Source organism: Rhamphochromis longiceps, linkage group LG13 (assembly GCF_057381845.1).
Source record: "Rhamphochromis longiceps isolate RC_006_pf linkage group LG13, R_longiceps_female_GT1.1, whole genome shotgun sequence".
In the NCBI taxonomy this organism is placed as follows: Eukaryota; Metazoa; Chordata; class Actinopteri; order Cichliformes; family Cichlidae; genus Rhamphochromis; species Rhamphochromis longiceps.
The window spans coordinates 3,693,390-3,717,048 of NC_140569.1; the positions used below are offsets into that span (position 1 = coordinate 3,693,390).

General features: G+C 43.1%; 1 protein-coding gene across 1 annotated transcript; it reads left to right on the forward strand.

The window, feature by feature from the left end:
* Positions 1-3,427: 3,427 nt before the first annotated feature.
* On the forward strand, positions 3,428-6,287 carry htr7 (5-hydroxytryptamine receptor 7). The gene is made up of 2 exons (XM_085427595.1): positions 3,428-4,143; positions 4,918-6,287. Exons 1-2 carry the CDS (start codon positions 3,563-3,565, stop codon positions 5,810-5,812), a joined length of 1,476 nt encoding a protein of 491 aa, XP_085283721.1. The 5' UTR covers positions 3,428-3,562; the 3' UTR covers positions 5,813-6,287.
* The last annotated feature ends 17,372 nt before the right edge of the window (positions 6,288-23,659 follow it).

Consider the following 23,659-nt stretch of genomic DNA (forward strand, 5'->3'; position numbering starts at 1 on the left):
GGACAAATCTCACTTATGAACGTTTTAAAAAGCTATTCTAGATTCTCGTCTAAAACTTCCCCCAATTACAAAATGACTCAACATTCATCGTCAGTGTGATGCCAGTTAAAGGGATGTTTAAGGTGTCGAGGCGAAGAGACTCATTCGTCTGTTTCTGTTAATGGGAGCTCTTAATGCGCTTAATCTGCTCTCAGCAGATGATAGCTCTCTAACAGATGTTGTTATTATATGGTGGCCTATGTTTGGTGAGCTCCTTGAAATCTGGTGTTGATGCAGTTTGGGTTTTTTTTTTTTTTTTGATAGCCAATAGCACTGAGAGAGAAGCTGCAGGAAATGTCAGCAAACATTTCCACCATCTCAGGGATCAGCGACTGCCTGACAGACAGGCCGCAGGACATGACACTGAGCTCTGTCTGATTTGCTCATGTGCATTAGAGGAGCTCCACAGGAGACCGTGCTGTCTCCAGTCCATTTACCATGAACACCTGAGACTTTCAGTCCAACTCCGAGTCATGCCACCTGCAGAAATACTCAGAAAGTTTGGATGCATTAGTGACGGGTTGGTGAGCACGAGTGGATGGTTTTATTTGAGTAGTCTTGGAGAAATGATCTGCTTCTTAATGTGAAAAAGACCAGAGAGATGTCATAAGAGCGAGAATGGCTACAACACCCGTGTCTATCCTGGGATGTTGATGTGTTGGAGGAGTACCTGGACATTCACATCAACAACAGGCTGAACTGGAAACTCAACACAGATGCTGGATACAAAAAGCTCCGTTTCATAAGGAAGCTGAGATCCTTCAATGTGTGGAGCAAACATGATGAGACACACGCATGATCACCCTCACAGTAACACAAGATGTCTGTCTGACAGAGAGGCATATAGCAGTTATGTTTTATTTGATTTGATTCCATTAATTAATTTCATTTCATCATCATTTTAACGGCTGCACAAGAATTTCCCAAATTTGGAAAAGAAGTATTTATCACCTCTTAATGGTAAACCAAATTTTTCTTTCGATGCATTAAATGTTTAAAATTTATTTTTGTAATTTTTCTTTGGCAGAGATAAAAACAGTAGATCCATTCTGGCCATATCTGATAATTAAACCTGACATTATAAAACTCTGGACATAAATCTGCTGCTTTACCAGCCTCTGGTTTCAGGCTCTCCACAAGAACCAGCATTACAGTAATGAGGTTGGCTACTAATTTCAGGTTGTTTGATATATATATATATATATATATATATATATATATATATATATATATATATATATATATATATATATATATATATATATATATATATATATATATATATATATATATATATATATGGCAGGAGAACAATGGAGCTCAAGGGAGGAGAGGGTCCAAATATCCAAAAACAGTCTGAACACTCCACACTCACTCAGCTCAGCTGAGTGACGAGCAGGGACGAGCTGTACAAAGGAGAAACACAATGAGACAGGCCGCAAGGAGAAGAAACAAGGGCTGTACTTTCCAACTAGGGAGCCAGAAGTTTACTAACTGCATAGTTTAATGTTCCAGTGAGGAATGTTAGCCAGCCGCTACCCAAAGTAGTGATCTCAGATGAGATCATTGTAGGCAGGTGTGCAGCTTCAGAGGCGGAAAGCCCGAATGGGTCCCGCTCATGAACATTAACATCAAGCAAACAAAAAACAAACTCTGGTGGAGTCAGTCAGGGATGACTGAGGAACCGTGACATATATATTGAAACCAATAAAAGTTTATGTGACCTTCGTGAATGTTTAAAGTTTCTTTACACTTCTTTTATTTAGCGATGTGCCGATCAGGAATCAACCTATCGACCTATTTTAAGAGTGTTGGGGATAAAAACAATCAAATCAGACCAGGATAGAAGTTATGAATGAAGACCAGAGTTTCCTGTAAGCTTTTTGGGGGGGGGGGGGGGGGGGATCACCTGCTACTAACTCAGTCATTGGATCGTGCTCCTGAAGTTGTAACTGGCATGAGTGTATTTTGGCTGCTGTGCCAGCAGAGTGTGAGTCGCAGTGTGCAGTTTTACTGCTGTCGCCTCACAGCAAGAAGGTCCTGGGTTTGAGTCCAGCTCCTGTGTGTGGACTTTGAATGTTCTCCCAACATCTGTGTGGGCACTCTGGCTGCCTCCCACCAAAAACAAGCCCCTGCCTCCATTCTGAACTGGATAAGTGGGAAAAGTTGAATTGATTGACAGGTTTATTGTAAGTCTTTTAAGCAGTCAAAGAGGAAAATTCACATTGACTAATCTGTCATAAAACAAGGTGATGATTAAGTGATTCAGATTGAGGTGTTTGGGGATCGTTTAGGATACTTTAGACGACCAGCAGTGAAATTCCAGCCTGTGGTGATCTCTCCAGGGCCCTAAAGTGAGAAACCACAGCTTCACCTGTGAAAGAAAAACATGAAATTATTTCAAATTAAACTAACATTAAAGCATTGAGAGTATAAACGTTTTATCGCGCGATGCTTGGTGCAAAACCAAGAAAGAAATCCAGCATTGTCTTCACGAGCAGCATGCAGTGGACGATTTTGATCACTTGGGGGAGGTAGTAACCAAGCCTACCTACTGCATTAGTATCACAGCCACGTATAAACTTATCTTTTCCAAAATTGCACTTAGATTAGAGAATGATGAAAAGACGTCGGGAGCACTTTGTGTTCCTGTTCTCAACTCCAGCAACACAAATCTAATAGTTTTAGAAGTGAGATGGAGGCAGATTGTCCTAACACTCAAAATGTGACTCATGCAGGCTAAACAGAAAAATGATTCAAGGTAAAAATTAAAGGAAATCCTTTTCAGCTCCTTCACTTCGATCAGATGAGGGATAAACAACTTTAAAATGAAACCACAAAAAGTATTTCCCCACAAATATGTAATTATAAGACCTCACTTCTATCCCCCAAAAGGATGACATGATGTTTTCTTAAAATTTTCTTAAAACCTCAGATTACATCATTAAAACTTCGATAAATACGAATTTATCTCCCTTTGTTTTTTGTTGTGTGTAAATTAATGACATTAATGAACATTTATCCTTTCTGCGTAATTACGCACATGGGCACGGGTTTCCAGTTCCAGCAGAACGAACACCAAAAAGCACAGTGCGTGTTATTTGTGTAAATGTAGCCTATAGGCTATCCAACTTGGGTTTTGACGTCACGCGTCAACTTTTGTGATATTTACGCGTAGGGCTGCGTTTAAGTTTTGTCTTCCAGCACATCGGAGTGAAAGCGTGACGTGCAGTCCGTCAGGCCGAGGACAAAAAGAAAATAAAATCCCGTTTTGTAGGTCAGGTATTTTGGGAATATGCCCGCTGCGCGCCACGTGCGTAATGACGAGTGCGCCTGTAAATAGATGAAATAAGGCGTCGATACTTTGGAATGAAAGAGGGCACACCAGCGTAGTGTCTCCTGGCGGGGGTTAGGGAAAGGAATTAATCATTTCACGCACCAACACCGGCACTTCAGTGCGCGTCTGTGCCACCTCCGGACGGCTCTCCAAGTCCATGGATAAAAAGGAACACGAGGCGGCAGAATGGTTGTTGCAGGAGCGAGTAACGGGACTTTCGGCAGTGGCAACATGAGGTCGTCGTTCATGATAGAGGACATAGTCGGTGGCGGAGATCCCGGGGGCTCCACTAACATGATGATCTCCGAGGCTCTTGCTCTTCGGCTACTAAAGGCTGCGCAAGGCGCCGCAGATGCAGCAGCAGCAGCGGCAGCAGCCACTTCTCCGTCCACCTCCAGTCAGCCGCAGGTCATGGAGACGAACGGGACCCGCTGCGGGGAGCAGATCCTGAGCTACGGCCGGGTGGAGAAAGTTCTGATCGGCGCGGTGCTCACTATGCTCACGCTGTCCACGATCTGCGGGAACTTGCTCGTGGTCATCTCCGTCTGTTTTGTCAAGAAGCTGCGCCAGCCGTCCAACTATCTCATCGTTTCTCTGGCCTTGGCCGACCTTTCGGTGGCTCTGGCCGTGATGCCGTTCGTCAGTATCACGGACCTTATCGGCGGTCAGTGGATATTCGGTCAGTTCTTCTGTAACGTTTTTATCGCCATGGATGTGATGTGCTGCACCGCGTCCATCATGACTCTGTGCGTAATCAGCATTGACAGGTAAGATAAACTTCTCCAGCTTTAAAACTGTGTCAGTCTTTTTTCATGAAGCTAAGATAGAAAGTTTTTTTTAACAGAGTTTAATTAAACGTCTCCTGTCTTTAGTATTTGTTACCCGAGTCTCCAAAAATACATTTAAACAGGTCACGTTCTTATTTCACAGATGTAGAAAAAATGCCTTCTGTAGTCTAACTCCAGATTTTGTCGCTCGGGGCTCTGCGACACTGGATCGCTGGGTTTCTGTGAGGCTTCTTGCGCCTCGGGGTCTTGTTCTGGGGCGCTTACTTAAAATGAAACGCTGCAGGACAAAGTGTGACCTCTCTGCCCACGGCATTCCTGTTCTGACCGCTGAATCAATTTACAGATTCAGAGACTCTGAAACGACCCTGAGTTTAAAATTCAACCGCTGCCTTTGTTTTTCCATTTCCTTAAAACGTTTTCACCACTTTAATCAAATGATAAAATGTTTTTATGCTTATTTGTTTTTGAAAGCCACACATGCCTGCCAATGCCCTGTGTGTTGGAAATTTTGTAGCCTGGTTTGCTGAACATTTATGGTCTTTCCCAGCATCGCCAAGCTTCTCTTTCATAATGTAACCCAGCTCTCATTTGGGGGCTGAGTGTGGCAGGCAGAGATCTTAGTTTTGCTCAAGGGCACCTTGTCCAGGGTGGGGAGAGTGTCACCTGATTAGGGTAATGTAAAGCAATAAAAATAGAGTTACACTAGACACATTTTAGGGTTGTATTCATTTGGCTGTGTTTTTCTCTGTGTAGGTATTTGGGTATCACTAAGCCTCTGACTTATCCTGTCCGGCAAAACGGCTGCTGCATGGCCAAGATGATCCTGTCGGTGTGGCTCCTCTCTGCTTCCATCACCCTCCCCCCTCTGTTCGGCTGGGCGCAGAACGTTAATGACGGCAGGGTCTGTCTCATCAGCCAGGACTTTGGATACACTGTCTACTCTACAGCCGTGGCCTTCTACATCCCCATGTCGGTGATGCTGATCATGTACTACAGGATCTACCGAGCGGCCAAGCTCAGCGCAGCCAAGCACACCATCACTGGCTTCCCCAGGGAAGGGGAGCACCGAGCCGTGGTGACTCTTCGCGGGGGGAGAGGAGGGCATCAGCCAGCAGAGTCAGGAGAGACGGGAAGTGTCGAGGGGACGGAGGTCGAACAGGTGGAGGAAGCCGAGGAAGAGGAGAGCTTGGACTGCGTGGCAGCGGCGCTGAAGCTCCAGCGTGAGGTGGAGGAGGAGTGCAGCACGCGTGTCTCCCGCCTTCTCAAAACTGGCGAGCACCACCAACGGCGCAAGAGGAAAAACCAGTCCATCTTCAAACGGGAGCAGAAGGCTGCAGCCACTCTGGGCATTGTAGTTGGTGCCTTCACCTTCTGCTGGCTGCCGTTCTTCCTGGTGTCCACTGCCAGGCCGTTCGTCTGTGGCGTGCAGTGCAGCTGTGTGCCCCTCTGGCTGGAAAGAACTCTGTTGTGGCTTGGCTACGCCAACTCCCTCATTAATCCTTTCATTTATGCATTCTTCAACCGTGATCTGAGAACCACCTACAGCAACCTCCTGCGCTGCCGCTACAGGAACATCAATCGGAAGTTGTCGGCGGCTGGCATGCACGAGGCTCTAAAACTGGTGGAGAAACCAGACGCTGATGCGTAAAGCTGTAGGTCTGCCAATCAGCAAGGCTGCAGAGACCAGTATGGAAAATAATCAACTGGGGCTCAGACTGTGGCACAAGGCTATTGTGCTGACAGACCTTTTTACCCTCCAGATTTCATGAGGATTGCCAATGCGAGAGGAGGAAAGATGCTGCGATTAAGTGGATGTAGAGGAAGCCTAAGTGTTTCACTCTGGAGAAAACTGAGAGAAAACAGAGCTCAGTGGTGTTGAATTCATACTGTTTAATTAGCTGAATCTATTGCAATGACTCTGAAGCCCACGAGGAAGGGCTACCTTGGTGGATTTAAAACTGGCTGCTATGTTGCTCAGAAGCCTTTTGAACATGACATTGATGCAAAAGCAGGAGCTACACACCCAGACTTTGATCTCAGCTCCTGTCATGGATGGAAATGATCTTACGCAGTAGCCAGTGACTTACATTTCCATTTCTGACCCAAGGAAAACTAACAATGAGAAAATAACGAACGACTCGGAGCTCAACCGCTACCAAATGTGTTTACTTTGCATCGTAGTTATCACTTTTCTAAAACGTAGAGTGTTTTATTGGTGAACAGGCGTAACAAGTGGACACGGTAATGATTAAAAAGTATGTAAAAATTTATGTACACAAGTCAATAGCCACGCTGTTTTTGTAACAAATGGTTCTGATCTGTTGTAACCTAATAAGTTGATATCATTTGAAGATGAGCCAAAACGTGCTCCCTTTCCTTCTACTCGTGTCATGACCACCTGTTTATTGAAACTATTTGCTGATCATTTATTTCTGTAATATGGCAGCTAATTAACGAGCAAGCAAGGACTCTTAGGGACGAGAAAATGACGTGAAAATGCAGAACACGATGATGTCGACACGGAGCTGAAGGTGGAGTAGAGGGAAACAACATCATTGAGGACGCTTTCTGAATGTGCCTGTGCCTTTTTCTGCTTTGTCGGTTAAGGTTTGGTTGCAGCACACAAGAGTCTCGCTTTACATTGTGTTAGAAAGTTGAGACAATGTGCAACTTTAGCCTTGTTGTGCATTACATAACAAAAGAAATGTCCAATAAAATGGGCAGTATCCTCTCAAACAGAGATGAATGATGGTCAGACAGGATCTAATCTTTTGACATGACACGCACCAAAAAATTATTTTCACAGTTAATATAACAATTGACTAGTTTTAGGGCTAAAGTTCGGTCTCAAGTGGGTCTAAAAACAGTAAAATCACAGTTTCATATTCAATCTACAGTCATCAAAAAAAAAAATACCCCATGTACCAGTTTCATTTTGATAAATTATGTTTACATTCTTTATAATATATAAAAATCTTAACATTAATATATTATATGGACATTTTTTTAGGACAAATCCAGGATCAGGATTTGTCCTGCTGCTGGGAAACACCCCTGACCCATAACTGGCGTCTCCTTTGAAGTCCAATATTGCTTAACTCCAGCTGATGCTCAAAACTCGAAGAGGTCATATTTTTCCAACTGGGCTCAGCTGGAAATTAGGAGATCTCACGTCACAGATGTAATTCATCCAGCTGAACAGCAGGGGGCCCCAGTGAGACAATCCTCAATGAGCAGCAGTGAATGGAGCTAAACAATTAAAATCATGATTTATGTTTGCTTCCAGGGAATAAAATACATAAACTGATTCTGTTTCCTGTTTGAAGTAAAACGACAGTTATGTAAAAATTTTTTCTAACATAGAGGTCAAGTTAGCTTATAAATGCTAGCATCCCACTAATCAGTGCCATTAGTTGATTAGGAATTTTACCATGGGACCAGTACACCCTTACTGGCACCTTTGTCCAAATGATAACTACACATTAGACGTTAAACCGCCACAGCAGTTTCAGTGTGTGTGTGTGGGAAGCAGCTGGTTGTGGCGGCTGAAGGCGATGCTAGGAGCCTGCTGCCTGCAACAAGTCACACAAAATGATTTTATGACGATGAAAACTTATGGTCTTAACCTTTTCTATATAACGATGTTGGAATTTCCACGTAGCCCTGTCCATTCTGGATTCGATTATTCAAATTCAATCGAGTTATCGTCGTCAAAGCTGACAAAAGCATGGGCAAAGCGTAAATACGGCTTTTTTTTTTCTAAAGATTTGTTAGATGTGATCATTTATTAGGATCTGTACCACCAGTGTTAATTAAATGACCTCCAATATGTTGGGCTGCCATGCTGTTAATCTTCTCACCTCTTGTTCTTCTGGAGTTTTATGTGATCACAGACACTAATTACGCAGCCATCTTTCCCGTGTAGCTCTGTCTCAGGCTACAGGGCGACGCCCCGGGAGGAAATCCGATGTGGATGTTAAAGGAGAGAGAGCAGATCACAGCCGCTGTTTCTTTGGTGTGTTTAATCTTCCCCGGAGATCGAGAGCCTGTCTGCTTGGAGTTTAATTTAAAGTTAAAAGTACAAGTTTAGCTCAGGGGGAGTGATAAAGTGACAGAGCTTTTGTATGTGCACAAGTTTTAGTGCAGCATCCTGCATGCACCAAGCAGCTGCAACATCATGTTGACAATAGGAACTCTGGAAACTGCTTGCTTGGTTTCTTTCTGGCAGTAGGAGTAGGAGAAACGTGTTACCTCTTATTCCACACGGACTTCAGTAATGTTTTTTAATCCTTTGAGGAGACTTTGTGTTTTACAAGTATTAGTACACTCTGTGCTGCTGAGAATTTGTCCTCGTTAACTTGAAATTGTACAACAGCTAACTTAGAAGGAGCAACAGAGGGCACTCAGTCAGTTTTACCAAAATCTCTTTTTACTAAAGAAGTGTGAACACTGCAATTACCGCCTTTATTCTCTTTTGAAACGTTAATTAAAGCTGCTCTCCACAAGATTATTTTTAAATTTAAAAAATGCGCTAAGCTACTGAGCCTTAATTACCGAGTTAGCATGGCAGCAGAGATGATACAGAGAAGCCAGCAGGACGTCTGGTTCATGTGACAAACTCTGCTGTCTGCCCGACAACAGAAAGTTCACTCAGAGTAAAACGGGACTCGAGCACTTCTCTAGATTCTAGATTTTAGATTTTATTTCAAGTATCAAGTGTGAATAAACATCATAATGAAACACAGGAGTGGGCGATATATATTTTCCCAAGGGTCACAACGGAAACCAGAATCAGTGAGCTTATAAAGAGATAAAATGAATATTGAGCAGAATTGACTTCACCTTTTTCTGCAGCCCTCCACAACAGTCCAATATGGAAAAATGAATTGCCTGCCCCTGGTATAGAACATCAGCTATAATAGGTAAATCCATCTTTTTCAGTCACACTTCAGGGTTCTGCCCAGTCACGCCTTTGCCATGTGATTAAGGGAATTAGTTATTTGGGGGGAGGTGAGCTGAAAAGGTTGAGAACCACTGAACTGTACTCTTCTGGGCTCAGTGCCGCCGTGGCATGGCTCCATTTCCCGTCATAGAATAGATGGAGAATGGTTGCCAGGAGCACAGGAGCACATTTTTCCTGAAGAGCATCCAAAAACTCTGAAGAGCAGAATGTTATCATTCACATGCAACACTCAAACTATCTGGGAAGCGAAGCTGTTGTTATCTTGACAACATCTCGTGAAAATATTCTCAGTGGCGTATCAACACATTGGTGCGAGATAGGAAGGGAACGACTGCACAGCAGGCTGAAAAAAATTCTTTGTATGACATCCAGAGGAGAGAGGAGACACGCTAAAAGGTAAATGGAAGGTAGAGGCACACCCTGGCATTCAGTGGCTGTCGCCTGCATCTCAGAATGTGACTGAATGCTCGCCTCTTTCATCAAACTAGTCATCTTCCCGCATGAGAGCGCTGCACTGAACCGGAGCTAATTTTAAAGAAATTGAGAGCCTGCGTCACAACAAGTAGATTTATGGATTTTTTTCAGTGAGGGAACGCGAACCCTCAAACTAAGCGTGCACCAGCAGTTCCCACAATAGTCAAAAAATGACTCTTGGCTCGGCGTGGTCACATGGTTTCTAAAGAATCTATGAAAAGATGGGGAATGTGGAGATATCAGCTGCAGCTAAATTTACACATCAACCAAAGATGTGATTGTTTAAAGGCAGATGTTTTATTCCCATGTACTCCTCATTTGAGTCAAAGTACACTGAAAACACTCTGAGAAAATGACTGTTAACTCTAAATGCAGAGAAACTGTGACACTTCAGTAAGGATAATAAATAGAGAGATCAACATTTAAGGCATATGGCTGGAGGTGACTTAAATTACCTGCTGTCTCTTGCTAATAGCTGCTTTAGAAGCCAGATGTTTGGAAATGTTCAGCCAACAGTTGCTTATCCTTTTGAGAATGTCCTCATCACAAGCTGTTTTTGAACAGGGAGGCTCAGCTCCATATTAGATATAAAGTGTGCTGTTCATAGCATTCAGTCTTTAGTCTGCACCGCTTTCCATTTGCGTGAATGGATGTGTGTCGGTTTGTCCTGTTTTGAGAGTCAAACATCTTTGTTTGCCTCTCGTGGATGCTGAAAGCCAGCGCTGCCCATTTGAAACATCTGCACAGTGACAACACTCTACTGAGACGACTCCATTAATCTGTCACTGATTGGCTGTGTGTTAATCCTCCCACGGCACTCATTGGACCAATTGTTTTTTAATTTTCAACCTGCTGTTTCATCTCAAAATGCTAGATGAACGAGTCAGCTCTGTGGACTGGAGACATTCAAAGCTCTGGACTCTGGCCTACCATTACCGGACAAATGCACAAACAAGGATTTGTTCGGGAAAGGCTATTTCAAATGATCTTTGGAGGTCATCAACGGGCAAATAGCACAGGAGTCAGTCAGAAAAATAAAACATATGTGATGGCATACGGTAAAAATATCCCATCCAGTTGTGTTGTTTCTGGCACAACAGAGGGAGATCATTCCAAACCATCTTGGTTAATGAGAAACCTCAACGGCGCTCCTTTGAGTTATCGTCATCAAAACTGCTCCACATCAGATAAAAGGTAGAGCTGGTGGACTAACAAGGTCAGAATAGCAAGAGGGCCAAACGCATCCTTTCGGGACAAATAAAGCTCTCAGATTGGTTCCTGGGCCACATTCAAACACTTTTTTCAATTAGTTTTCATACCACAGCCAATGTTGTTCACTGGGACTATATGGGACCTTGTTCTGTCAGCATTATCAAAGTACAAAGAACAGCTCTCGTGGGATAGTATTGCTTTTATATGCTGTTTAGCACTGTGTGAAACTCCTGTGTATATATTAAGACTAAAAAGAGAAAAAAGGAAAGCGCGATGGCTCCATGGCCCCTGGTGACCATAACAGCTGGGCTTAGCGACCCATAAAGCACAGCAGGAGAGTCTCTATGGCACTTCTCGGCACAGATGCGATGTGTATTTGACCAATCAAATTGCTGAAATTCCTTGTATATGAGTCCAAAACCATTCACGTGGAAAAGACTGTAAGATATGTTGTTATTGTCAGAGTGAAACCTTGTTGGTTCCAGTTAATCAGCCTCGTTTTTGACCCGATCTGTAAGATTATTTTCAATCATGGCTCTTCATACTGAAACGACATCAGCAGCAGTGTCATCGAGCTATTTAACAACCAGCCACGATGGAGATTTCCAGTTAAAACTCTTTAGACTTGTTTTAGATGTAATCTATATTTTACAGTCTGTACAGTTTTGTCAGGGTGCTGAGTGATGGCTAAATTTGTGAAGTGACCTTTCTTGCCAAAATGAATCATTAAATACTTAAAAAATAAAACGGGATTGATCTCCGTCTCTGTTTCTGCTTTACTGTTCTGATCAGCACCTAAAGACAGCAAGTACACGTGGAAATGATGGCTACTGCAGGCTTACGCTTATGTTACTTCACAAGTAAAGCACTAGCTTTGTTGTTATTGTCTGGCTAAGTCACAAAACTGTTTGATATTGAAATTAATCTACACATAAAGCGAGTTCTTAGATGTGAAACGCACGCCTTAAAAAGAGATAACACAACCTTCACCTTTGGCGACTCGCGCTTTGTGGTTTTGCCCACAATTAAAATGCTGGTTGGTCCAAAAATAACTCTTGAAAAGAGCATTTTTTTCTATTTAACTGTACTAAGTTTCAAGAAAAAAGCAAAGAAAAAAAAACACTGCTCAAGGTTGTTTTCAGCCATGCTAAAAATATAAGCCAAAGGATGAAAAACCTCGTATCTCCAGTGTACTGGAACATTTGCCACACTTTAAAGTGGGGATGCTACTGATTTCCTGTCAGGACGGTCAGGATGATGCAGACACTGTTCCACAGACAGTTCATTTGACATCATACAAGATGCTGTCACTGTAACTGATGAGAGTTAAGTGGGCTATTATCAGCTCTGACTGAAACGATGAGTGGCAGACTCGGTGCGTTTAAACATTAAAAATGCATTCAAACATCAGTCACATTAGTCAGCAATAAAAATCAGAGGCAACGTGGAGAACACATGATGGAGATGTGTCTTTGTTTATGACAAAAAGATAGAAAGATTATATGGAGGGTTTTGCTAGACTACTATTTGCAAACAGAGCAGGAGTCAGTAAAAGATGCTAAAATAAATAAGCCTCCGCATCTTTTTAAATAGTCCTTTACAGTGTTTAAACTGAGACTGTGTCCTAGTTATATATGATATTTTTAATAAATTGTACTGTTGTTCTGTTAATGTTCTAACTAGCTTGTTAAAAACTATTTAATTGTAGCTATAAACACTGCGACCCAGTGTTTTTGAGTCTGTACAATTATTGACCTGTGATTTCATCATGACTCTTAGTGTTCGGGTTCCTGTGCCCCTCGTGTTTAGTGGAGGCTTCGTTCTGTCGTGTTTGTTTTCTTGCTCCGCAGTCAGTCGCCTCTCATGTTGCCGTTTGTTATTCTGGTCTCTGTGCTTCATGTGTCCTCTGTTCCCAGGCCCTGTCATGTTTCCATGTCTACGCTTTGTGAACTGTTTCCTGTTTTACTTTGGTAGTCCTTGTCCTTTGTTAATGTTTTCAGTTTTGCTTCCCCTTGGTCTCGTCATGTTTGATTGCTCCCAGCTGTGCTCTCCTCCTGTGTGTCATTCCCTCGTTATCCCTCTGGATATTCAAGCCCTGCATTTTCCTTGCTCTAAACTGCATTGTGCCCTCGTTCCCCGCTGTGTGATCGCCCTGCCTGTTTAGTTACATGTATCTTCCAAGTTTAGTTAGTGTCGTAGTTTCTGATGTTCAGCGATAAAGCTGCCTTTTGAGTTTACCTTTTGTGTTTGTTTCTGAGCTTCGGTCCTCTCCTGCCTGCTTCACATGGCCGGCACATGACAGTAAGACCTACTTATCTAGCATTACAATGAAAGAATGCAGTTTAATATTGGAATACAGAAAAATTCCCCAAAAAGCTGGGATGCTGGGTCAAAGGTCAATAAAAACAGAGTACTATGGTCTTTTACAGGCACCGAAACAAATCACAGAGGAAAGTGAAATGTTGTACAATCTCACTCTGGAGCCTTTCTAAGCTGTCAGAGGTCCAGAGCCAACATAATCTGTCGCAGGGCTGACACACTGAGTCAGACACCTGCAGCCAGTTTAGCATGACCAGTTAACCTAACTCCATGCATGGCTCTGGACTGTTGGAGGAAGTACCCAATCAAATGTGTCATTTTAAGAACAATATGTGCTCATTTGGAGTTAATGTCAGCAAAACGTCTTTACGAAGTTGGACCATGTTTCCTCTTTTCTTTTAACAACAGTCCGTAGATGTCAGTGATCCGAGGAAAGCAGCTGCTGAACTTTTGGGAGGGGAATATCGTCCCATTCTTGTCTGCTCAGCAGTCCTGGCTCTCCTGTGTCATAGATGCTTTTTCATGATGTTCCAGATGTTCTCGGTTGTTAAAACGTCTGGACTGCAGGCAGGCCGGTTCAGCACCTGGACTCTTCAGAAGCCATGCTGTTGTAATAGATGCAGTTTGTTGTTTAGCATCATTCTGCTAAAATATTCGAGGCCTCGCCTGAAAACAAAACTTTGTTTGAATGGGGTATATTTTCTTAGACCTGTGTATTCCTGAGCACTGATAACAAGCCGAATAGTCTCACTTGCTGTTAGTCTGGAGGATGTGGCGCCCATGTTTCCCAAAAAGAATTTCAAATTTAAATTCATGTGACCGCAGAAGAGCGCTGCACGTTGCCTCCATTTTAAACAAGCTTTGGTCCAGAGAGGACTGCAGCATTTCTGGATCATTTTCATATTCACTGTGCCTTCTTCTCTGCACAATAGAGCTTTAAACTTTACATCTGTGGACAGCACCGTGAGCCGTGGTCACAGACCGTGATTTCTGGAAGTGTTCCTGAGCAAATTCACTGATTACCAAAAGAGGATGCTGAGGACCTGACGGTCATGGGCGTGTCCACTGATTTTAACCTCGTCCCTTGTGAATCTTTTGATGGTAATATAAACTGCAGAGGGCGAGATGTTTACTGTCCTCACATCTTTACAAAGGTGGCATTATTCTGAAATTCTTCCACAGATGTGTGAAGAAACTTAGAGAGCCAACATAGATGCTGATGTGCCGTTATTTTAAAGTCATGTGCAATCAGCATTTACTTTATGAGTTAAAGGAAAAACTTCTTGCAGGTTTCAGTGAGCCTTGACGCCAGCTTCCACTCTAAAAAACGAAGCGGGAAGTTCTTCCCGCTGCAGTTAGAGAGATTATTTCCACACTCACTGTTGTCTTATCTGAAACTCGTATCTCACTGAGGTGTGTTTGCACTGATTAATGCTCTGCCGTCTTATTAGTTTCTGTAAATTCAGGAATGTAGAACAGCAGGTTGTTGATCTACAGCAAATATTTGTGAGGAAGCTCAATAATGAAGAACAGGGATGCTGATATTCTGTTACCTCAGTCTGCGGCACACCGACACTCCTCTGTAATTACATCAGCATGTTTTTGTCAGTATGTGCTTGCCAGTAGTGACAGGACAATCATCTATTCATCAGCTCCATATTTAATGACTTTTAACAAATAGAAAGTGTCATGGTCCTGGGCCATGTTGGCCCAGTGTTCTTAGTTTTCTTGTATGTTTGTATTTTGTTCCTTGCTTAGGCCATGTTTTCTGAGTTGCCCTGTTGTGTTGTTCCCTAAGTGTTTTCCCTTCATGGCTTTTACCCCCTGTGTGCCCCTCTGTGTATCTGTGAGCCCTCGTCTCTCCTTATGTTTTATTCCATGTTTCCCCTGCCCATTATGTCTAAGTTCTCCCCGTGCTCTCTCTTCCCCCTGTGTGCCCTCTATGTATTTATGAGCCCTCGTCTCCCTTTGTGGTTGTTTCATGTTTCCCCAGCCCGTTATGTCTGTGTTTTCCCCGTGCTCTCTCTCCTCCTGTCTGAACCTCTGTGCACTTCCTGTTTACTTTGTGACTCTCACGCCCGTACATGTCATGTTCAGTTCACCCCGCCCTGTCTCGTTATGATTATCAGTGTCACCTGTGTTCCCCGTGTGTTCCCACTTTCCTCGTTAACCCTCTGTGTATTTCTGTCTGCGTCTCCCTCTGTTCAGCGTGACGTCGTCCCTCATGCTGTGTGTGGATCTCCCTGTGTCTCGCTGTAGTTCTTAGTTTGTGGCTTCCCAGTTTAGTTTAGTTTGTATGTTTGTTTTACCAGCAAATAAAGCTGTGTTTTGAGTTCATTCCCTCGAGTCTGTGAGTCCTGCATTTTGGGTCCAACTCCCGCCTGCCGCACAGCGATTCATGACAGAAAAGTTGAAGATGAAGTAGAGATTGATTAATATGCAAAGAAAAGTTTCCTTCTTGCTATATAGGGAGTGCAGAATTATTAGGCAAGTTGTATTTTTGAGGAATAATTTCATTATTGAACAACAACCATGTTCTCAATGAACCCAAAAAACTCATTAATATCAAAGCTGAATGTTTTTGGAAGTAGTTTTTAGTTTGTTTTTAGTTGTAGCTATTTTAGGGGGATATCTGTGTGTGCAGGTGACTATTACTGTGCAGAATTATTAGGCAACTTAACAAAAAACAAATATATACCAATTTCAATCATTTATTTTTACCAGTGAAACCAATATAACATCTCCACATTCACAAATATACATTTCTGACATTCAAAAACAAAACAAAAACAAATCAGCGACCAATATAGCCACCTTTCTTTGCAAGGACACTCAAAAGCCTGCCATCCATGGATTCTGTCAGTGTTTTGATCTGTTCACCATCAACATTGCGTGCAGCAGCAACCACAGCCTCCCAGACACTGTTCAGAGAGGTGTACTGTTTTCCCTCCTTGTAAATCTCACATTTGATGATGGACCACAGGTTCTCAATGGGGTTCAGATCAGGTGAACAAGGAGGCCATGTCATTAGTTTTTCTTCTTTTATACCCTTTCTTGCTAGCCACGCTGTGGAGTACTTGGACGCGTGTGATGGAGCATTGTCCTGCATGAAAATCATGTTTTTCTTGAAGGATGCAGACTTCTTCCTGTACCACTGCTTGAAGAAGGTGTCTTCCAGAAACTGGCAGTAGGACTGGGAGTTGAGCTTGACTCCATCCTCAACCCGAAAAGGCCCCACAAGCTCATCTTTGATGATACCAGCCCAAACCAGTACTCCACCTCCACCTTGCTGGCGTCTGAGTGGGACTGGAGCTCTCTGCCCTTTACCAATCCAGCCACGGGCCCATCCATCTGTCCCATCAAGACTCACTCTCATTTCACCAGTCCATAAAACCTTAGAAAAACCAGTCTTGAGATATTTCTTGGCCCAGTCTTGACGTTTCAGCTTGTGTGTCTTGTTCAGTGGTGGTCGTCTTTCAGCCTTTCTTACCTTGGCCATGTCTCTGAGTATTGCACACCTTGTGCTTTTGGGCACTCCAGTGATGTTGCAGCTCTGAAATATGGCCAAACTGGTGGCCATACTGTCAAGTCCTTCTTTTGACCCATTTTGCCAAAGGAAAGGAAGTTGCCTAATAATTATGCACACCTGATATAGGGTGTTGATGTCATTAGACCACACCCCTTCTCATTACAGAGATGCACATCACCTAATATGCTTAATTGGTAGTAGGCTTTCGAGCCTATACAGCTTGGAGTAAGACAACATGCATGAAGAGGATGATGTGGACAAAATACTCATTTGCCTAATAATTCTGCACTCCCTGTATTATTGTTTGTTTGCTTATTATTGTTGAAAAAATGTGTCTGTGTGGTTTTGTCGATAAAATAAAATTATGGAATAAGAAAAAAACAAAAGTGTTTATTCTGTATCTTACAAACCAAATAAAATTGTCATCAGACTTAACGAGCGATCATTGTGAGTCAGTTACAGACAAACTGTATTGTTTAAGACTCTGACAGCAGAGACATAATAAAACCGAATCCCATCCAGAATCACATTCAGACATCTCTGAAAGAACTAATGAGTCACCTCTTGGAAGTAGAAATGCACAAAAACTAATTACATTTGCGTAATAATTAAATGAGATTAGTTTAAAAATGTGTATTTTTTGGAGAAGCACCAAAACGATTCATAAAGAGAACAAGAGAGAAAACGAGGAGCGCGAGAAAGTGACAGACAGGAAGGCAGAACGCTGATTCACTGCTGTGTGTTCAGCTCATTATATTTAACATTTTTAATAATTAACTGAGACATGAGATCATGTCCATAATCTACATCATTTTTCACCCAAACTTTTAAATGAAGTGATGCAGTTTATCCCAGTATGGGCCCAGTCCAGCCATCACATTGAACTGGTGTTGTTACCCTCTACAGTGCAAGACTCCGAGTCCACTAAAGGGTCTTCTTCACAAAGCCTCCCATCCTATAAACACTCAGCTTCTTACCTGAAACTTGAAATGAATGAAAACACTCCAGTTCCCTTCTAAATGTAATAGAGCTGTTAAAATGCCCATAATGCTAAAGCATCATTAAACATAATAGTTTCTGACAAACACACAGTGCAGGACACGTCTTCAAAGAATGATTATCTCCAAACAAGCTCATGTCATTTCATTACATTTGTCATGGTCTTCAGAATCATTCATTTCACTGATTACTTCATTAATCTTACATCTCTTTACCTTGATCAGCGTTTTTCCATCTCTCGTACGTCTGGGAGTCCTATGATTGGTGAAAGAGACGCATTACTGATTATCTCCTGCTCCTCTGAGCCTTCTGATCCAGCGCTGATCAGGTTACGGTGCCGGTTTGACCGCAGCTTTATCAAACAAACCTGCAGCAGCAGCTAAATTACTTTTGCTTCTTTGTGGTAACTTATGTGAGTTTTTATCTAGCTGACTGCTTACAACATATAATGTTTCAGTGCTCTGTCTTTTCAATTTTGACCATTAGATTGTTTCAAATCTTGCAAAAGTCAGAGTCAGCTAGCAAAAACGACACACCAGTGATCAGCCTCAGTTTGTTGCACTGAGCTGCACAGAGCTGTGACCTCAGCCCCATCAGTAACTTTGGAGCGATGTGTAGTGCCAGCTTTGAGCCAGATGCTGTCACTAAAAATCACTGCTGGAGCTCATGATGCTCTTAAGGCTGTGTGGGAGTGGATTCAAACAACCAGGCTCCAACATCTGGCTGGTGAGCCTGAATCCACAGACGGTATGAAAGATGGCCATACCCACTGCAACATCACTCACTGTTCATCAGAGTTCTTAATGACACCTCAAACTAAGCATTTCTGCCATTGCCATCTTCCCTTAAAACCAGATGTGTATCGTAGATCTGATTGTGAAACTGCACACTCACTGGCTAACAACTCCACAATCACAAGTTACTGGTCAGTGAGGATATCCTGGATAATCATCGTTTTTACGTCTTTGAATGAAAAAAAGAAAAGAAAACAGGGTTAGTGTTTTATTAACGTGACCTGAAATGAACGACTGAACTCATAAAACCATCAGGACTGCCCACAGTCTGTGCGCGTGCAGACTGTGGCCCATTCATCTCTTTAGAGCTAAACTGAAATCATTGTGAGCGCTAACTCAGCCAACTCTTTTGCACTTCTGTGACTGTGGCTACACAGACGGTTGTTGTGATGTTGTTTAAAGCAGATTCGATTTTGATGCGTACTCTGCACTCTTGTTGAAAAAATAATACATTTATATTTAAATCAAGTCTCAAAATTGTGATTAAATCTCTAAAAACTTTGTAAGGTTTCAGTGGAAAGGTACTACTGTGACCTCTAATGTTTTTGTACACACACACACACACACACACACACACACACACACACACACACACACACACACACACAGAACTGCAGGATCCCAGCATCAAAGACAAAGAAGAACGCACTTTTGGATTGAAGCACTTCAGTGGAGCTGCAGGATGAAGAATATTTTCCCAGCTTCAGAAACCAGCAACCCTCTGCATGCTGTAGCTCCCAGCTGCAGCTTCTCTGTGACATGTAGATGAGCAAAGACGCAACAGCCTCCCCCAGCAGAGTGAAGGATAATAACACAGTTTTATATCCACCAAACGTTGCAGTAAAAACAGAGTTTTGTTGTTTTGTTGTGCCTGAAAAGTCCATAGATTTTGTGTTTCTATCGATCACTTGGATTGATGCGCACCATGACGCAGTTTTCTGTTTGACTCATTTATTTAGCCGCCAAGGGCAGCGTTTACATGAGCGGCTGCTATTGATTCAGCCTTCCCACATTCACACTCAGAAATATCATAAAGAGTGATTTCTACTTTCTTCCAAACAGAGTGGACAGCAGGGGAGCAGCTCAAACTGAAGGACAACTTCACACCTACTGTACTGTACTTTTACACAAAAGAAGAAGGAGATGGGGGATTCTGTGAGTGTTTTTTTTTATTTTTATACTTTTTTCGGTACAGTTTTCTGCTGAGATTTGGCTTTGTGAGCTACTAAGTGAGAAGTTTGCAATCCCCGAGTCAGCCAGCGTCTTGCCTGTCGAGATGGGAGACGAGGAGGAGTGAGAAAGAGCGAAGGAGGGCTGGACGGAGTGAAAGAAACTGAGATGTGAAGAGAAAGCGAGGAAGAAGTGAAAAAGAGAGTGGGAGGGAGGAAGAGGAGGAGAGGTGCTTTCAGAAGGTGGTTAAAGAGGAGAGAAAGGGACACTAACTGGTGAGGGGAGGGGAGGGGAAGTGGGGGGTGCAAATGAATGAAGGATAAAAAGATGAAGAGGGAAATGCTGCACTTGGACGACGGGCTGTCGAAGTCATTTAACACTGAACCATCGGCTTTTAGTGTTATTATTGTGACGTAAGCTAACTAGCCACGTTAATATGGTGAGTCAAAGACATGTTGATTACGATGAGTCAGTGCGAGGAGGCGGAAGAAAAATAGCGGTGACTTCATCTGGACACTGATTTTGTCCTTAAGCCTGTGGAGGAGAGACGGAGGCTCTTTAATGTTTCGTCCTCGTTGGTGCAAAGACTGACCCCGTCTGTTCTCTGTCTGCTGTGCCTTTATGATGTTAGCTAACAGGCAGCAGGTGAGCCCCATTTTGTGTCCTCACCACTGTCTTGTTAAGGCTGAGTTAAGTTTGAGCGTCTAAATCTAACCTGCATGAGCTCAGAAAAAATGTCAATAATGACGTTTGAACTGTGCTGGTATAAAAACAACCAAGCTATGCACCAAGACATCCGCCCTGAGCTGCTCTCTTTTAACTTTTGCAATGCTACAGCAACATCTTCCCACCTTCACTTTGAGAAACAACAGCGTGCATGTGCGCACACAAGAGCATGCTTAATGCTTGAAGTGCTGATGCTCTCGCTGTTACTGAAAATGGGAATCTGACAAAAGTTGCTTTTCTATCTTTTCGAGTTAAAGCCAGCCCGAAACCTGTTTTCTCACATCTAAACTGGGCTTCTTCTACACCCATAAATATGATAATCTCCCACATCTCTGGATTGCTGCCATGGTTTGACTTCAAGTGGACTCGAGGAGCAGATTCAGCTGCAGGTTCAAAAGGTTTATTGAAATCCTGGTGAATTTTTGAAAAGAGGACACTGGGTATTTCATGCGACAGCAACCAGAAACACAGATGATCTCAACAACTGCTCAGGTGAGTTGAACAAAATATAGCTGAGGATGAATAAAATGTGCTTCCACTGGCGAGCAGGGAACCTGGCAGGTGGGTATCTGTGACCGATGAGTGGGTGCAGGTGTAGCAAAGGTAAGGCTTTCCTTGGCTGGGAGCTGGAGAAACAGACTGGACTGGTTAGATGTGGCTATGTCTGCGGCCTATTCGCAGCTCGGACACAAGCATTTCACTACATGTTGTACTCTGTATAACTGTGTATGTGACAAATAAAGGTTGTTTGTTTGAGGAGTCAATCATGGATGAATCAACAACACAGAGCCAGCCGGACAGCTCCACCTGAGACGAGAGAGAAAGGGTTGGAAGTGGGGGAGGGAGAAGAAACCCAAACCTATGTCTTTCTTTTAGATCATCTTCAATCTTAAACTTGGAGAGACAAAAAAATCCACATCTGTGTCAAACTACCCCAATGTTTACTGTTGCTGATCATTATTGGCGGTTCCTGGACCAAAACCCTGACACCAAACAACACATTTTCCAGACATTTATGGAGTTATGAACCACGACATCGTCCCCCCAGGTGACACTATCAGTGCTGGATTCTATAATGTCCTGAGGCGTCTCGGGGAGAAAATACAGGAGAAATAACATGAAATGTACAATGTTAATGTGGACAGGCTTTTTAAAATTATCTTAATCAACTGGCCTGAGAGCATGTCCTCTTTAAAGTGAAATTCAAGTTGTAGAGCTGGCATTTATAGACAATCAAGGATATCCAGTGTACATGACAGACACTGGCCAAAGAGCAGGTCTTCGGTACTGGAAGCAGTGCAGCGCCGCACAAAGAGACGATCAATAGTTCAGCTACAAGAATTTTAAAAGATGGACCTGAGTGCAAACAAAATAAACACACATTTCTTTTTGCAGGTTTGGCCAATATCACATCACACACAATATCATCAGACTTGTGTGTCTGTCAGTCTGTATTGTTCACTGTGAGACGCACAGATTCAGATCACTACGCGTAATTGCAGAAATCCTTTTCTTTTAAATTCAAATTCAAATTCAAATTCAAATTTTATTTGTCACACACACACAACCATACACAGTATGACATGGGGGTCAAATGCTTGTAGCTGTACAATGCCCGACCATTAAATGACAGAAGAAAAGTTTTACAATATTTACAATTTACTACAAAAATTTACAAATTAACTTAGGAATTTACAGTAAAGAATGTGCAAATAGCAGAAGAGATTATAAAGATAAGGATTATAAATTATAGGAATTATAGGATTATAGGAAATGTGTGGTGGTGCGTGTGGTGACGTGTGTGAGAGTCCAGTCTTATAGTGACGTGTTTGGGAGAGTCCAGTCCTACACCTGGTTCAGGGCCCGAATAGCCTGGGGGAAGAAGCTCCTCTTCATTCTCTCTGTTTTGGCCTTAAGGGAGCGGAAGCGCTTCCCAGACCTCAACAGTGAGAAGAGTCCATTGTTGGGATGGGAGAGGTCCATCATAATCTTCCTAGCTTTGGACTTGCACCGCTTGGTGTAGATGGACAGCAGGTCAGGGAGCTCTGATTGAATGATGCGTTCTGCCGAGCGCACCACCCTTTGCAGATCTCGTCTGTCCTGCTTGGTGCTGTTCCCAAACCAGGTGCAGATGTTTGACGTCAGGACGCTCTCGATGGTGCAGGAGTAGAAGTTCTTGAGCACCTTCAGTGGCAGATGGAAGTCTCTAAGTCTTCTGAGGAAGAAGAGACGCTGACGGGCTTTCTTAACCAGGGTGTTGATGTGACAGGACCATGACAGGTCCTGAGTGATGTGGACACCCAGGTATCGGAAACTGTCCACTCTCTCCACTGGCGTGCCACTGATGATGAGGGGTTTGTAATTCCTCGCCTGCTTTGTAGTGAAGTCCAGGATCAGCTCCTTAGTCTTGCTGATGTTTAGGAGGAGGTTATTCTCCTGGCACCAGGTCTCCAGGTTCCTAATCTCCTCCAGGTAGGCCGTCTCGATGTTGTCGGAGATCAGGCCCACAACAGCAGTGTCGTCAGCAAACTTGACAATGGAGGTGGTGTCGGATGTGGCTACACAGTCATAAGTGTACAGTGAGTACAGCAGGGGGCTTAAAACACAGCCCTGAGGCACTCCAGTGCTGAGTGAGATGGAGGGGGAGACTTGTTTTCCCACCCTCACTGATTGGGGTCTGTCTGTGAGGAAGTTGAGGATCCACTGACACAGTGATGAGCTGAGTCCTAGATCCGTCAACTTGGTGAAAAGCTTAGAGGGAATTATTGTGTTGAATGCTGAACTGTAGTCCACGAACAGCATCCTAACATAATTCCCTCTGCCAGTGTCCAGGTGACTCAGGGATGTGTGGAGCAGGTGAGATATGGCATCGTCTGTGGAACGATTAGTCCGGTAAGCAAACTGAAGTGAGTCGATGGTGGGAGGAAGTGAAGAAGTGATGTGATCTCTCATCAGTCTTTCAAAACACTTCATCACAATTGAAGTCAGTGCTACTGGACGGTAGTCATTGTGGCAAGCGGGCTGTTGTTTCTTTGGTACAGGGACAATAATGGACCGTTTGAAGCACGTGGGAACCACAGCTTGGGCCAGGGAGAGGTTGAAGATCTCCGTGAACACCGGTGCTAGTTGATCAGCGCAGGCTCTAAGGACCTTTAATGTAGAGATTTAAAAAATAGCCTAAATAGATAAAGAACGATGTCAGGAACACAACAATGATGAATGTTCTCTACTGCATGTGTAAATAGTAAAATTGTTTCTTATAATAAATGGCATAAAAACTATATAAATTGATAATATATCCTTGTGTTT

Bases quoted from the DNA above. Each gene is read 5' to 3' on its own strand.
- htr7 (XM_085427595.1), top strand. From the start codon at position 3,563: ATGGTTGTTGCAGGAGCGAGTAACGGGACTTTCGGCAGTGGCAACATG. The intron at 4,144-4,917 runs GTAAGATAAACT...TTCTCTGTGTAG, and splicing joins TGCGTAATCAGCATTGACAG to GTATTTGGGTATCACTAAGC.